This window comes from Poeciliopsis prolifica, unplaced genomic scaffold (genome assembly GCF_027474105.1).
Source record: "Poeciliopsis prolifica strain line A6 unplaced genomic scaffold, Auburn_PproV2 SCAFFOLD009, whole genome shotgun sequence".
NCBI classification, from domain to species: domain Eukaryota; kingdom Metazoa; phylum Chordata; class Actinopteri; order Cyprinodontiformes; family Poeciliidae; genus Poeciliopsis; species Poeciliopsis prolifica.
In genome coordinates this window covers 2,361,094-2,376,526 of record NW_026562384.1, presented here as the reverse complement: position 1 = coordinate 2,376,526, position 15,433 = coordinate 2,361,094, and the positions used below count along the sequence as shown (strand labels likewise).

The following is a 15,433-nucleotide window of genomic DNA, read 5'->3' as shown; positions in this document are numbered from 1 at the left end:
AAAAATAAGGTTTATACAATATTCACAAGACAAAAAAAGCTACCTAACGCAGAGCCCATTTTATCAAATTACAATTACACAAACAACATCTCAGATTTTCAGATAACATAATAAAAATGATCTAGATGTGATAAATGGGCACAGAGCTAAATGCTACAACCACATTTAGGCTGACATGTAGACTGACCAGGGACTCCAGCCTGTTTGTGTGTCCGAGGCTGGATCAAGGTACAGCTTGTGTGCTATTCATAGAAATATTCCAGGCTGTGAAAAGCTACAGTAGAACATCTGGATATTAAACAGCTGGGGGAAAAAAATCAAAATACCAAAATGTTTTGTTGTTTCCATTTAGTTATCAGTCACTAGATCTCCTATTTAGTCACTATAATCCATGACAGATTACTCAGAATTTCCTGCATACACTCACTTAGTAAAAAAGACGCTATTACTTAAAGGTTGTAGTTAAAAGACATACATGACACCCTATTACCGTTTGCTGTACCTTAACTTTCTAGAAGTCAGTTTCTGACCAAAACCTGACAAATTGACCCCGTCTGTTCGCCTCTTTCAGCTGGTGTAAACACTGCAGTCGTCAATGGCTCATACTCCTATAACAAAATAAGTTTTGGACTTGAAAGAAAACGCGTTACCGGTTGCAGGACGGCGGTTACCGCTAACCTACAACGAACACACCGAATTCCAGCCGCCGGAGAAAATAAAAACGGCGCTAACTGCGAGTTAGTTTTGCTAGTTAAGAGTGCTGGAGTATCTCAGCTGACGTCATGCTTCACCTACCTCCTAAAAAAATGCGTAAGAAGATATAATCAAAAACAAAATATCTTACCACCTGTAACGTTTTCTTAGAGTGTAAACACATTACTAAAGTACATAAACGTTAGCATAAACGAGTCCGCACGTCGAGGAGGCTACCTGTCTCCCTGGAGACCGTACGTCGTCTCGAGAGCAATTAGTTCCACCTGGTCATTACTGGGCTTTTCACTGCACAGTCATGGAACCAGAATGGTGTTTGAAACGACATACTGGTATTTACCACACTGTAGCTCTCCGCCCGAAGTGATGAAAGAGTCCGTTTGGATGAACTTTGACTATTGAGAGATACACAAACGGTGGGTTTGGAGTCCACTGAAAGCTAATAATCTGCTCCAAATGTAAGCTAAAGCCTCCCAAACAGGGTCATTTGATAGGACCTCACTCTGGCAGCACTGTAAGCGATTTCATGTGATTTAATACCGATGTTATTAGTATATAATCCATGTAGTTGCTGGTGTAAAGCAGTTTTGTACACTAGTTCAATTCCTGGAGTATTAAATTGATGTTAAATTAAAAAAAAAAAAACTAAAAAAAACAAAAAAAAAACAAAAAAAAAACAGGCCAACTGTAGACCAAAAAACGATTTTCACAACAATGTTATGCGTTTTTATGGCCTACACAATAATTGATTGAATCCTGATTTGATCGTTTTCCTTTAGATAACCACTGATACACCCTGCACAAGAGGGGTAGACCATAAACGTCCATTGTGAAAAAGGCTCAATGCTCCTAGATGAAAAGTGAAGTGGAACAAAAAATCAGTGACGCAAAAAGTGGGCATGCACTGGATGCAGCGCATAGGGGCGCTGCAATAGAGAGGGCGCCAAAACGGGACGGTTTTTCAGTAGGAATTTTCTATATGTAACAGTTGTTTGTGGGTGTATGATCTATAACAGATGAACGGCACTGATTAGGGGCCTTCACATCTACTTTCTCACAGGCCGATTGGCCATGTGCTATCAGTGGTAATATATAACACAAAATGGAGGAGGGAAGGGGATAAAGACGTTGGAGGAACGAAGAAAAGCTTTTCAAAATGAGTGAAAGACACTGACATTACTTACCTATAGGTTATGTATATGTTTATAGACACACAAATAAATAAATAAACTTCTTCCATTATCAGGCGGACAGATCAATCAATCAATCAATCAAATTTTATTTGTATAGCACATTTCAGCTACAAGGCATTTCAAAGTGCTTTACATCATAAACACAAAACACAAAGGCATGCAACATAGAATAAAATACCAAGGGTTTTTTTTGTCCTCGTTTACAACTTGATCCGTTTTCTGATTGGCCCAGTTGAAATTCTGCTGGAGAAAATCCATAACAGAATTACTGTATTTTATAAGTGCATGACGAAGAGAGAGCTGTATGGATATTAACCCTGGACTAGAAGCGAGGCGGTGCGGAGATCGTGTGTTCACATACACCTCAGAAAGTATGTAGTTGCGCCCCTGGTAAGTGGATCCTTTAATTTGTTGGGTGTTTTTATTTTCCTAGGTGGAACAGCAGGTGGTGGTGTTTCCTCCCTGCATGGCGAGTGAGCAGCCAGAGAGGAAGGAGGATGAGGAAGTGGTTGGATCAGAGGACTGGACATGATGATGATGTCGTCGCCGCCTGCTGTGATGCACCAGCAGCTTCCAGCAGAGCGCTAGCTGGACCCCCAGACTCCGGTCATTCCTGACAATGAGATGGGTAACTGCTGGGCTTACTGCGTGGGGCTCTTCAGGAGGGAAGCCAACAGGATCCAGAGAGGAGGCGGGTAGGTAAAATGAGGCTAGCTGCTGGCTAGCCGAGCTAACTAGCCTGACAGCGTCCCCTGACCCGGTGTATCTGGTTACTGGTAACGCAGCGGCGGTTTTTAGTCGATAAGTGACACGGCAGAATGCGGAGGAAGGCTTCAGTGCTGCTCTGCTCCGTGTCACCGCCGGAAGTAGGACTCGGTTGCACATAAAGGCCGCTCAGTTTGTGCGCTGCTGTTTGTTTGGGGTCGGTGGGTCTATCAGTCGGTCTCGGGAGGGGAATGACGACCCCACCCCACCGTACTGTTGACAGCTTAGTCACAAATACATTCACACCAGTGCAGCTTGAATGTGTTCCAACACGTTCCCTTTCCCAAAGCAATTCTGAACTTTTGCATGTTGTAAATTTCGCTTTAATTTCGTCTTCAACCCACAGCTGGCTGTTCCCCGTGTTGCGTTCAGGGTGCTCTGTCACCAAACTGAGTGTGAATAATTGATGTTTTAGCCCTCTGCACGGCTTCATTTACCCTTCTGTCTCATTGTAGAGCTGATAGAATTATAGTTTTATGTCATAATATTGTTTCTTTTGCAACATTTTAAACTTTCATTTAATGAAAGTTTAAAAATGACCAAAATAACTGACTAGTGTTGCAAACCTGTTTCCTCTAAATATGTTTCAGGTCAAAGTACTTCAGAAGTTCTACTACAGGGGAGCATTACACAATCGAGGTATGACTTGATTAATTTTGTCCTTTTGAATTGTGAATAGTCAATATTCAAGTTTATTTTCATTGTTTCTTTTTTCTTTCTTTCATTTTTCCAGTTTGAAAATCTGGTAGAAAGTGACGAGGTAAGTCAGATTTTTAATTAGTTTTTTAATTCTCAGTATCACAAAAGTGTTCAATGTCCCTTCACATTTTTTTACCTCCCAACCACGAACTTTTAATTGTGGAATTTGCTATAAACAAACACAAAGTCAATTCAGTTTAAAATCAAAAAATACTTCATCGATCCCAAAGGGAAACGAAGTGCTCTTCTGACTCAAATTATTCAAGATTCTTCCGGGAGTCATTAAAATGTTAATTTGTTGTTGTTTTTTTTATTCACAATTTTGCTACTTACAACATATTGTCTAAATTGAATAAATTATGAAAAATTTGTCAATGAGACGTCATTGCTTGGTGTTCACTGAAAAAAAAATATGAAAACTAAAATTGTGACTACAAACACACGTCACGTAGATATTATTGGTTGAGGAAAGACAGAAAGAGAGGGAGGGGGAGAAATCTAGAATAAATATACAAATGATAATATATTGAGAAATATACATAGCTTTTTCCTTGCAGGCAGTCTGGGGGGACTTTTACTTTCACGTTGTCCTGATGGTTATTCTCATTTCATAATGAATAAAATAAAACAACATGGAATCTGTTTTTACCCCCAGAGTTTTAAAAGTGACTAAATATACTGTGACTGTTTGCGTTGCAGGCTGAGAGCCCAAAGCCCTGTCCTAGGTAAGCAGTCAGGTAGTCAGGTTAGAATCTAAGAAAAATAAATAAGATTCACCAATATTCAAACTGTGACGTCGTTTTGTTTCCCTCCCGTTTTATTTCCAGGCCCATCAGTGAAGATGAGCTCAGTCACCTCAGAGAACACCGCTATGCTGCTATCTCCGACAAACAAGTCCTCATCGACCAAAAGCTGCAAGTTGAGGTGAGACGTGATGTTTGTGTTTTATTTTTTGAGAGTTCCAGATCCCATTTCTTTTCTATCTTTTTTTGTGCTTTTAGTCTTTGTTTTTGGCTTCTTTTTTTTCATATCATTATTTTTCATTTGCAGCATTGCTTTGTTTTCTGTTTTGTTAACTTTCTGTTTTGTGTTTGTTTAATTTTATTTCTGCTCAGTTAGAGGCACAGGAGGAGAAGTTAAGGCTAGAAGAGGAGGCTAGAAATGCCGCCCAGCGCGAGGCCGCCAGGCTGGCTCGTGAACGAAAAATGAAGGAGGTGAGGCAGCACTGAGCGCTCCCTTCTGCTAGTTTACCTTACAGCGTCTCCTCTAACCTGGGGTCCCTCTAGGTGGGCCATCCTGGCTTTTTAACTCCTCCTTTTCCTTCTCGTTTGTGTGTTGGCTTTCCTTTCACGTTTTAGCTGTGTGTGTGTATATATGTGATTTTCTTTTGTTTTCATCAGCCTGTTTATTATGTTGGAGCAATAAATATTTCATCTGCATGGTTACAGTGCAGTTCTACTCAAATAGTTTGTTATAAATAGACAGATGATTCTTACATGTTGTTAAAGTAACAAGTTCTGTCTAAATGGGAGCATCCGATTCACCATTTTCAGTTACATTCGCAGACCTTTTTAAAAGAAATGATGTCCTAAATATGTATCATTTTTGAAAACATCTACAGCTATTTCTATCGTCTAAGGCTAAATAATTGTCTTTAAGACTGTTTTATTTGCACAGAGTGCATCATTCGACACTGTTGCTCATAATGTATCTGTTGGCCATGATACATTACAGAAGTGACTGGAGAGCGGGGTCTCTGGTTCGATTCTTACCTAAACAACAGGAATGTCTTTGTGTCAGCAGGTAACTTTTCATCAGAACGGACAGAAGTCGCATGCGGAGTTCCCCAGGGTTCATTCCCTGGTGCCTCTCCCTTTTAATATATACAGGTTATAGCAATGAATAAGATTAGTAATACTACACAGACAGTACTTAGCTCTACATTATGGTGTCACCAGGTGAACACAAACCCATTCAAGGAACAAATCAAAGTGTGGATGTGCCGTAACTTTCTTCCGCTGAACAAAAACCAAACTGGAGTGATTCATGTTTTTGGGACCTAAAGAGGAATGGACGCATGGCTAGAAATCACTGAACAGACTACAAATCTGGTGTGGTGTGGTGAGGGATTCAAAACGGAGTTACATAAAGACAGTTACAAAGTCATACTTCTATCAGCCGCAACCTGCTGCAAGGATTAAAAGACTGATGTCGCAGCAAGATCTAGAGAAACTCACAGCACAGCTTGCCGAAAATCTCCCAACTGCTTCAGCTCCTCCTGTCGCTGAAAATGTGCCACACAAATAAACTTGCTGTACCTTAAGAAAGTAAAACTGTATATACATTCCAAAGTGTCAAATGACAAAGTGCTCGGCAATACTTTGAAGCATAAGAGAAATTAAGAAAATGCTAATTTAAAAATGTATTTTTAAAAGTCCAGACCGTCCATTGATCTCAAACAGAAGGGAAGAGAGTTCCAGAGTCTCAGTGCAACTGAACACAATGCTGTGTTTTTGTTTGTCTTCATCTTGTGTGGAGAATCATCAGCAGGTTCCTGATCACAGGACTTCAGGGGTCTGCCAGACCAAAAGCCCTCTAACCGTGTGACTCTCTATAAGAAGCTCTTCGAGTCAGTAGGGAAATGTTAAAATGCACTCTAAAATGAATCGGAAGCCACTGTAGTTACATCAACGCTAGAGTTACAGCATCATTTTTGAACAACGTGGAGCCGTTTGATGTTTAAAGTACTCTGCAAAACTTCAGTTGTAAAGAAGCAAAAGGACGAGTTGGTAGACGATTAAAAACAAGAACGAACCAAAGACTTCATATGGGGATCCAAAGAAAAACCAGAAGCAAAGGTTATGCCAAGGCTCCTAAGGGAAAGATTTTGCCAGAGAACCAAAAGGTCAGAGTGACTCCTTTATCTCAGAGATCTGTTTTTCTGGTACAAAGATAATTATTTCAGTTTTGTCCTTGTTTTAGTTAAAGAGACCTGCCAGCTGTCTACTGTTTAACAGAGTCGGTGCAATGTAACGGATATTGGTGAATTGAGGCGTACAACAGAATATCATCTGCATAGCAGTGATTATGGACGTCTTTAAAAGTTGACTGTCCCCCAACGGGGAGCAAATAAAACCCAAAAATAGAGGCTCCAGGACCCGGAGGGTTCTCCAAAATGAAATATGAATAATTACTTCCAAAATTATGTACAGACCACTTCTTGAAACCATCTTTAATACGGCAGAAACAGGCTATATTGATTTAGTGTAAACAGGAAATCCTTGACGGTTTGCCAGATTTGCGCAAACCTTCATAAAGACGAGCTTAGTGGTGCAGAAGCAGAAAATTTCCCATCCTTGTTATCTGTCTTCCTTACTTTTACGGTCTAAAGGTTTTCAACTTACTTAAAGAACGTGGAAGCTTGTTTGTTTTTTATTCTCCATCCTGCGGCTTCTCTGGTGTTGGGGACGCATCCGTCTACATGAGACCGACATTCTGAAATGTTTTCATGTAAATCCTGCCTCTCCGTTTTGCTAACAGCGAGATTTTTTTCTTGTTTTGTATCTTCAGCTGTACGCTCAGAGGACGCGGGGGAAAGCAGACGGCTCGGGTGCTGAAACGCAGCAGAGAAAGTGAGTTGCTCGAAGTTCTGTTGGTGGCACAAACGAGATCGTAAGGTTCTGAAAAGGTTCCCAGGGTGAAAATGACATAAAAGGGGAAATTATCTGTATCACTTGCTGCATGAAAAAGTCCAGATTCATCTCTTAAAAAACTGTTTTGTTTTTGTGATTAATTTCACAACTTTTTCCAAGTACATTCCTGATCAGATTTTAATGCCGGTTGGAAATTGTCAAAAATCAACATTTTGCACTGTTGAGAGGTGTTGAGGGTTCTAAGTAGAGCTTCAACATGCAAAACAGAAGAAAATGGGAGCGAGTGTGACAAGAAAAGAGCAATAAATTGCTGAAACTTGACTAATAAGCAGATTGCAACTAGAACTGTTTGGACTTAAAAGCTGACAAACTCAGCTGTCCATATCTAGTTTCAGCTCTGCAAGTACCAGGTTTAGGTAAAAGCCTTGACAGATTTTTATTTAGGAGCATTTGTGTCTGTGAATGTGTCTTTTTTTTCCTTCTGTGCCCTCTTGAAACTCCTGTTACAGTGATTGTCTGCCGGCTTTTTTACAGACGAACCTCTGGGGAGGATTTTGACGTCTACCTCCAGAACGTGAAAGCCCAGTCGGATGCTTTCAGGAGCAACAGTGAGTGACGGGGTTTTGCTTGATTCAAACTTAGTGCCAGTTTAAAGCTTTGATTTTTTTCTTTAGAGGAGAAATGTGCCTTTGCGCAGCTTAGCTACCGCCTATGTGTTTGCAGGACTTCCCTCTGAAGCAAACGCAGTGACGCCCAACACGGAGTACAGCTGGGATTTCACCACTAAGACCCGCTCCACCAACGACGACGGGACATCGCTCGATTTAGAGTGGGAGGACGAGGAAGGTAACGGGTCGGCTTTTAGTGTGTTTTTCACTTAATCTGCTGTTTTATCACCGGTTCCTTAAAATGGGGCATCTATTTGCTGTGAAAGTTTGCTAATTACCAAGATAAATACGTCTGATTTTAAACATCTAATTAACTACATTAAGATTTGTGGTAGGAGCGCACCAATAATTTGTCAAAGACGACGGCGCAAAAATTGGCACTATTTACGACGTATGGGGCTTCCATCTTAGGGTGGTGCCAAAATACGGCTGAATAATAATTTTTTATCAGCATTTTCTGATAAAAATACAGCTGCATTGAAAACCCCTGAGGTGGTGTGTATAATCTGTCTGCAAACTGATCTAATTTCTCCTCAAACGTCTGCAAATCAGCCGCTGTCGCCTTTTCCCCTCCCGATAGAGGAGGCTGACAGACAGAGCCGCCCGTCAGGTCAAGTCTACACATTCTAATTAACAGCCATCACCCCGTTGTTGCTAAGTTGGCGAACTTTGTTGCTTTATTTAGCAACTTCCCAGACAAAATCGAAATCGACAAGTCAGGCCAGAGAATTGCAACTGATGTAACCCTGATTTGTGATTTTGCAACACAACAATGTAAAAACATCAAGCCACTAAGTAATTTCTAAAGCTGGTTGTCTGCTCATCCTTAAAAGGTCTTAACTTCATGAATCTTAAATGAAGGCCTTAACATGTCTGAAATGACATTTAAAAAAGTAACCTTGTCTTTAATATCTCCTTCTTAAAATAGTAGCCTGTAATTTATTTATTTTTGCCAGAAGTGATTTTTTTGGGGCTGAAACATCTTTTGTTGTGAAAGGTGGTGATTCTTTTTTTCTTTTTGCCTAAACATTTTTTAACAAAAAGATCTGTGGCAGTATTTTAGGAAGGTGGCAAAATGTACATCAAAGGTCTTAAATATTGTCTTGACAGGATTATTTAGTCTTGCATCTTCTGTATATATATATATATATATATATATATATATATATATATATATATATATATATATATATATATATATATATATATATTTCCTGTGGGATTCTTCTGTCAGGCAATAGTTTGAGTCGCACGCAGTCTGGAGACGGTAGAGGCTACTGCTAACTGGCTGCTAACTTGCTAGCTATCTAGGGAGCTTCTTTTTTGTTGTTGTTTTTTGCATCCGTCCTGGATAGCTGCAAATTTGTCGCCATTTGGCTGGATGGCGTCAATACATTTCTGTGGAGATATATGTCTTAAATTCCAATCGTAAAGGTCTTAAAAACTCTTAAATTTGAGTTGGTGACACCTGCGGAAACCCTTCAAATTAATAATAATAAAGACTTGTAGAAGTTGGAGATAAAGACGTCGTCTTTCCTCCACAGGTATCAACCGAGCTCTGCCGGCCTGGGAGCGGTCTCGGACCGAGGAGGATATCTTGCGGGCCGCCCTGCGGCCCGGCAGCAAACAGGTGACCAGTGGGCCCACCTCGGCCTCCGAGGACTCCAACGCTCTGGAGTGGGAGAACGACTTTGTGAGTACTCACCCGGAGGACGGTGGCGACGCCGAATTCGAAGGGTTTGTCAACCCCGTCCTGGACACGCCCTCAGAGGATGCCTCGGACTCCGGCCTCAGGGCGGAGAACCAGGACAGATAGTGTCCGGCACCAAAGGAGACCTCACCAGCTTTTTGCCTCATGAATCCGAAATGTCACTTTGTCGTAATCAGTAAAGGATCCCTGATGCTGGAGAAATTTGGTAATTGATCCAACATAGCAGAGTCTAAAGACAATTTTTTTTCTTCCTCAAACGTGTTTTCAGTGCCTTCATCTGCTACAATATCTGACCGTTGAGCATTGTAACTGTCCTTCCTTTTACCGTTTTAAACATTGTTCAGAATGTGCTGCTTTTTTTCTTTTCTTTTTCTTTTTTTTAATGATGATCAGTGACTGAATTGAAACCAGGTTATTGGCAGGAAACTTTGACATGACCAGTGACTGTAAAACCAAACAGATGCTTTCAGAGAACAAGGTGTTGGTTTAGCCAACAGAAAGACAAAATGTCACTTTTATATCTCAGTGTCTGAAGGCCAAATGCAGCTCTGAGTCCAGGGGAGCGTCACGCAATTTTTATTATTATTACATATTCAAAGGGAATATCCAGAAGTCAAAATTTGACCCTCTCAATTTGATCCAATACAGTGAAACAAAATGATACCAGAATTATTTCCCAAAAATTTCCCCAAAAACTTAAGAGATCATTTTACTTGGCTCTTAATAAACTTGCCTTTTATTAAACTGTATGAGTCGGATCAAACCTTTTGTGGCCATTTCCACAAGATTCCCAAAAATCTGGCACCATTCCTCCTGACCGAACTGGTTGCCATGCCAACACATTGACTGTATTGTCCTTGAGCCTTTTTGTAACTAATTTGGCAGTCTGCTTAGGATAATGACTCTTTTGCGCCTTAACTTTCCCTTCTCTGATGACGTTGCTTCAGCATGTCCACATGAAAGTTTTTTCCTCACACTTTACTATCTGTTTTGTAATGCGCACCAGTCCCTCCTGCAGCAAAAATAAAACCCACCCACACATTTTACACGTGCTTATAAACTTCCCACTTTCCCCTCAAAATTTTGCCGGTGGTCATCGAGACCAGAAACACTTTTACCAAGTTTCGTTTCACCCTGGATCCGTTTGTTCCGGAGAGCATTTTGCGAGCTGTAATCTTGGTTTTACATTGGCTTTGGGAGTCATGGCCTCTTCCTCACCGCGCAGCTTTTCAGCCGAGTACGGGACTCGTTTAGCTGCGGACCGTGTCGCATGTTTTAACGTATCTGTAAATGCGTATAATTATTTTTTAACTGATTACTTGGCAGGGAAGAAAATCGGTCAAATCAACAGATGTAAAATCGCTGCATGACAAGGAAGATTGTGTTTTACATCCGACCAAGTACATCTAAAAAAAAGAAAAATTACTCTGAGAATAAAACATACTTGTCACTGTTTCGCTGCGATACTCCCAGCACACAGTAATTGCATTCAGCCCCATTTGGAGGCAGTTATCGGTTCACGAACTGGAGAAACCGTTTGGTAACTTCGCTTTCATAAACACTTGGTGGAGAAAGGATCTTCTGTCTCTAAATGTCAGAGGTTCAACCTGCTAACTCTGAGCAGAGTTACTGCCTGTGCTTTCCTTTCTCGCTGGGTGAATGAGTCTGACCGGTGCAATCGATTTCAAGACGCACAGCCAACATTTGGAGATTTGTTGCTGTTGGGGAGCGGTGACGTAAAACCGGAAGACATTCCCTGTAGAAGCTTTACGAAAGGTTTTTGTCCTTTTTAGATTTTTACCAGGCTCTTTAAAATATCTTGACTGACCGGACTGCTCCTTCCCAAAGATTACCACATAATGTAAGTGACTGCATTTAGTCACACTTTCAAATGTGTTGGCATTCATTGATTGAAAGGAGGAGCAAAAAAATAACAATACGGATGGCTTTGAACTTCATAAATTAGAATTTATAGTTCTTTCTTATAGGAAATGTATCACGATAAATGATAAGCGATAAACGCCAACGCCTACTTTGAAAGTGAGTATGCCTCGAGGATTCTTCGATGATTTAACCTCCAAATATTCGTGTTTCAGGGCAACTTATGTGCAGAACAATCGGATTTCAGCGCCGTATGAAATCCTGGCAGTTGCATGCATGCATCTCTAGAAATCACAGGACGACACCCAAGTCACACTCAGCACAACAGAACATGGAGGCAGAACATTACAGATGCCTCAGAGCTCTAAAAACCAAATCAAAAAAGTCAGCAATTTCCATAAAGACATTTTTAGTTAAATTTTTTTTCTGGCTCTTTATGCAGTCTTTGTGACACGTTCAGCATTTGTGCATGTTAGCCAGCTCCAATCAGACCCGGTGTACTGACGGTGCATGCATTCTTCACGAAGAGGAAGCTCTGCTGTTGACTGTGACCTCTCATTAGAAGGACAGTGCTCTGAATGTTGTCTAATACGAAATTCAGCTCATCTGAAATGATTTTGTTGTTGTTGTTGTTCGCCAGTATATTCTGAAAAATCTGGCGGAAAGCAGGATTCTGAAAACTACAGTAGTCTCTTTTAAGATGATGTCAAAACGCCAAAGTGAATTAGAAAATCTACGTGAGAAGGCAAATCATTTTTAGAGTGGTGACCATCAAAATGGGACTTAAAACTTCCTCTAATCCAATTACTGTGTCGTGTGGGCAGTAGAGGCGCAGCGATTCCAGGTTTTTTTGTTTTTCGGGCCGATTGTCAACCTTTAAAAAGCCACTTTTAGCTGATGCCACTTTTTTATTTTGTTTTAGTAAAGAATAAAAAAAATGCATTTTTTGTTTAGAAAGTTGCTAAATGTATAGCGAAAAAGTCAATCTTGCATGCTAATATCATTCTGACTCGACCGGCCGGTCACCCAAAATGAAGAAAGTCTGAGTCTGGTTCATCGGTGCATCCCGAGTTTACAGAAATGCTGTTGGTGTGTCCAAATGTGTTGTGAACAAGTTGGTCAGAAAACTGATCATTACTGTTTCTTATCTTATCACAAGAGGTTTTGTTTAGTTTTCACTCTGATCACTTTCTTTGCTCGTCTTAGAGGATCTTAAAACCAACTCTCATGTCGACTGGTGGGAGGGAGACAACCACCTGGGGAATGTGTAGAAAATGCACGGGTTAATTTTCAGACTTTTTATTTTTAATCAGTGTAATTTACTGCACCATTTAATAATTTAATTTTTGTTGTGATTGTTGTTTGAACTTGGTTTATTTCTTGTAAATTATGTAAAAAAAAAAAAAAAAGTATAACTAAACATTCCTTGTCATGATGAGTTGAAGAAAATAAATTCATAGTTTTAAATGCTTGTCTATAGTTTCACTGTTTGGTTTATTGTTGAAAAGCAGTGTAGTAATGTTCTTAACAGATTTTTTTTATTCCAAAGTCAGCCTTCATGTTTTGTCCTATTGTGTTCATATCTTAGTTTTATTATGTATAATGACGCTTAATGAGTTTTCATCTAATTTCTCTTTTCAGTGTAAGAAGTCGAGCTGCTTTCCTGAACGTTTCCCACTTTTTAATGATAATTCTCTCTTGGGAAAAGTTGAATAAAGAAAGAGACCATATTCGGGGCACTAATCAAAACGAAGCTGAACAAAAACATTTGAGATAAAATAAAAATCTCTATATATGTTCTGGCGAAAGAAAAATTCTTAAGTGGCATAGCTTTAGCTTCGCCTGATTAAAATTCATCCAATTACTAATAATTTAATCCAAAACTAATCATCAGGTCAGGTTGAGGTATTTTTTACCTGCAGATGCATCCTGTGCTACCAATCATCCAGTGTTCGTTACAGGAGTGTCGTGTTACTACATTTTCGGCAGTCAAATGTTTATTTTCCTATTCAAAAGAAGGAATTCTATTGTTTATTTGCACCTTTTAATGTACTTCTAATACTGTATAAAATAAACTCAAGTGTTTATAAGATAACTTTTTTTTTCACCCAATTAATCGATTAATCGACAGAATAATGGATTACGAAGACAATTTTTACCTGCAGCTCTGAATAGTATCCTTTAAAATCCTTCCTTGAATCAAACATAGTTTGAGTTGTTCTTTCCAAGGTTTTCCTGCTTGGCAGAGCAGCTCACTAATAACACTCCGACCTTTTCTGTATTGGCTTTCTACAGATGAGCGTTCCTCGCTAAATTACTCTGGAAGTGATCCGGTTGTAAAGGGTTGCTTCGCACAGTTGCTTTCTCTAGTTGCAAATTTTCTACCATGAATTGCTTTGCTGTTTGTGAATGTCGAGTTGATGCAGCTCCTCCGACGACTGGGGAAGCCGCCAACCGTTTGTTCCCCGACATGTGCGGTGGAAAGCAATGCCACGAAGAAGCAACAAGCTCACCTTAATATGCTGTGTGTTGTTAATGACTTGTGGAAAAAGCATCACTATGAATTTAAATGCAGGGCACAGCTTGTAGAGTACATTTGATACAGTAATTTAATGGACACAGGAATGTGTGTGTATGTGTGCAAACTTTTGTGCAGAAGGCTGTAATTTATAAAGTATATGCTTAGATTGTCTATCAAAAATGCAGCTGTTTTTGGTTCCCATATGGAGCAGAAGTGGCTGCAATATAAAAACAAAAAGCACAATGTCTTGGGAAAAGTATCTGCACCCTATGAACTTTTGCACATTGCAACCATAAAGTATTTATTTTTTAGCAGATTCACTTTCTTGTTTGCACCTGTGGCTCGTTGGATCTTCCATAATAGTTCTTAATAACTGGCCTGAAATTTATGTTTTTAAAATTCAGGAACATTTTCAATGTAAACTGAAAAACAAAAGCTGGTTTCAATGGGTTTTATTCATGTGATGAATGGATTTTACACAACGGAATGACATTAAAAATATTTTCAGATCATGTTTTTTTTTTAAATTATTATTATTTTCCTTAAATTTTAACATCCCATAGAAAAATATGAATAATCTTATTTGCTGTTAGTTTTTTTGGTTTTCTTTACTTTGAAACCTAAGAACAGAAATATCACGGGGTTCTTTAAAATTGACACATTTTCCAAAGTAGATGTTTATCAAAAACTTTTAAGTGATGGTTTAAGCAAAACTTGCCAACTATAAAAGTTGGCAAATTGACCACTTGCCAACTCTTATCGGAGAGTTGGCAAGTGGTCAGGTTGTCCCCGTTTTTATTTAATTTATTTATTTCACTCAAAGATAAATATTAATAGTCCAGATACCGACAAAAAGAAACCTCGTGAGAAAAGGACCTCTATCTTTCGATATTACCATACATTGTGAAAGATCACGTATGGAGGCATCTACACCTCCAGACCAGCAGGGGGCTCCCAAGTGTGCTTGACTTCTTACAGATTGCAAATCTCAAAACTTTAAATCTGAATTCATGAGCGTTTGGATTGCATTTAAAATTGCTCTGGGACTTTTGTTCTTCTATTCAGTTTGGATCTATTTCTTATTAACAGTCATAATTAGCATTGTGTAACTTCTGTTTGTGTTTATGCACGAATCTCTTTTCATGCAAATACGAAAACTAAGTAAATTTGAATAAATTGCAATTATTTTGCAATCGTTTTTATGGGAGTACAAATTATTAAGTGTGACTCCTCCTGTCCCTCTTTACTTAGTCAGAATTGAAAAGCTGGACGGTAGACAATATCAGCACCAAATGAATAAGTCGGTGAAATAAACCTACATCCACAATGTACAATATTTACTGATATTTATTTAATAAGCTATGTTAAGTAACAGATTTTAAAATTCAGGATAGACAATGGATGGATGGAATATCACATTCAGACAATCTTGAATTGGGCCCCAAATCAAATCCTGCCCATGGCCTCACAATTTTTGGTCGCCTCTGTTTAGAAATATTTCCCAAAGCGTTCGATAATTAAAAAATAGAAAATTCATCAGATTCACACAAATGATCCGCTTGATTAACAGGTCGACGGCTGCCCACTAGTGGCGAGTCTACAAATACCGCACTATATTCGGAGGCTGAATG

General features: G+C 39.4%; 2 protein-coding genes across 5 annotated transcripts in view; one reads left to right on the top strand and one right to left on the bottom strand.

Moving 5' to 3' along the window:
• The window catches only part of mtus1a (microtubule associated tumor suppressor 1a), a 31,702-nt gene extending 30,689 nt beyond the window's left edge, over window positions 1-1,013 (bottom strand). The window contains exons 1-2 of one of the 3 annotated variants that reach the window (XM_055034671.1): window positions 845-920; window positions 503-608 (exon numbers count right to left, since the gene is read on the bottom strand). The gene's annotated coding sequence lies outside the window, so the exon portion shown is untranslated. Of the gene's footprint in view, window positions 1-502; window positions 609-844 lie in introns of all 3 variants that reach the window. The other 2 variants (XM_055034672.1, XM_055034670.1) reach the window with 2 other exon arrangements.
• A 20-nt stretch (window positions 1,014-1,033) lies between these two features.
• ap1ar (adaptor related protein complex 1 associated regulatory protein) lies at window positions 1,034-12,752 on the top strand. 2 transcript variants are annotated; one of them, XM_055034674.1, is made up of 11 exons: window positions 1,034-1,127; window positions 2,338-2,599; window positions 3,260-3,308; window positions 3,403-3,429; window positions 4,068-4,093; window positions 4,196-4,292; window positions 4,484-4,582; window positions 6,939-7,000; window positions 7,556-7,629; window positions 7,745-7,867; window positions 9,234-12,752. In XM_055034674.1, exons 2-11 carry the CDS (start codon window positions 2,529-2,531, stop codon window positions 9,503-9,505), a joined length of 900 nt encoding a protein of 299 aa, XP_054890649.1. In that variant the 5' UTR covers window positions 1,034-1,127; window positions 2,338-2,528; the 3' UTR covers window positions 9,506-12,752. The 2 variants fall into 2 exon arrangements, with proteins under 2 accessions (XP_054890649.1, XP_054890650.1); XM_055034675.1 differs by lacking the exon at window positions 4,484-4,582.
• Window positions 12,753-15,433: the final 2,681 nt, after the last annotated feature.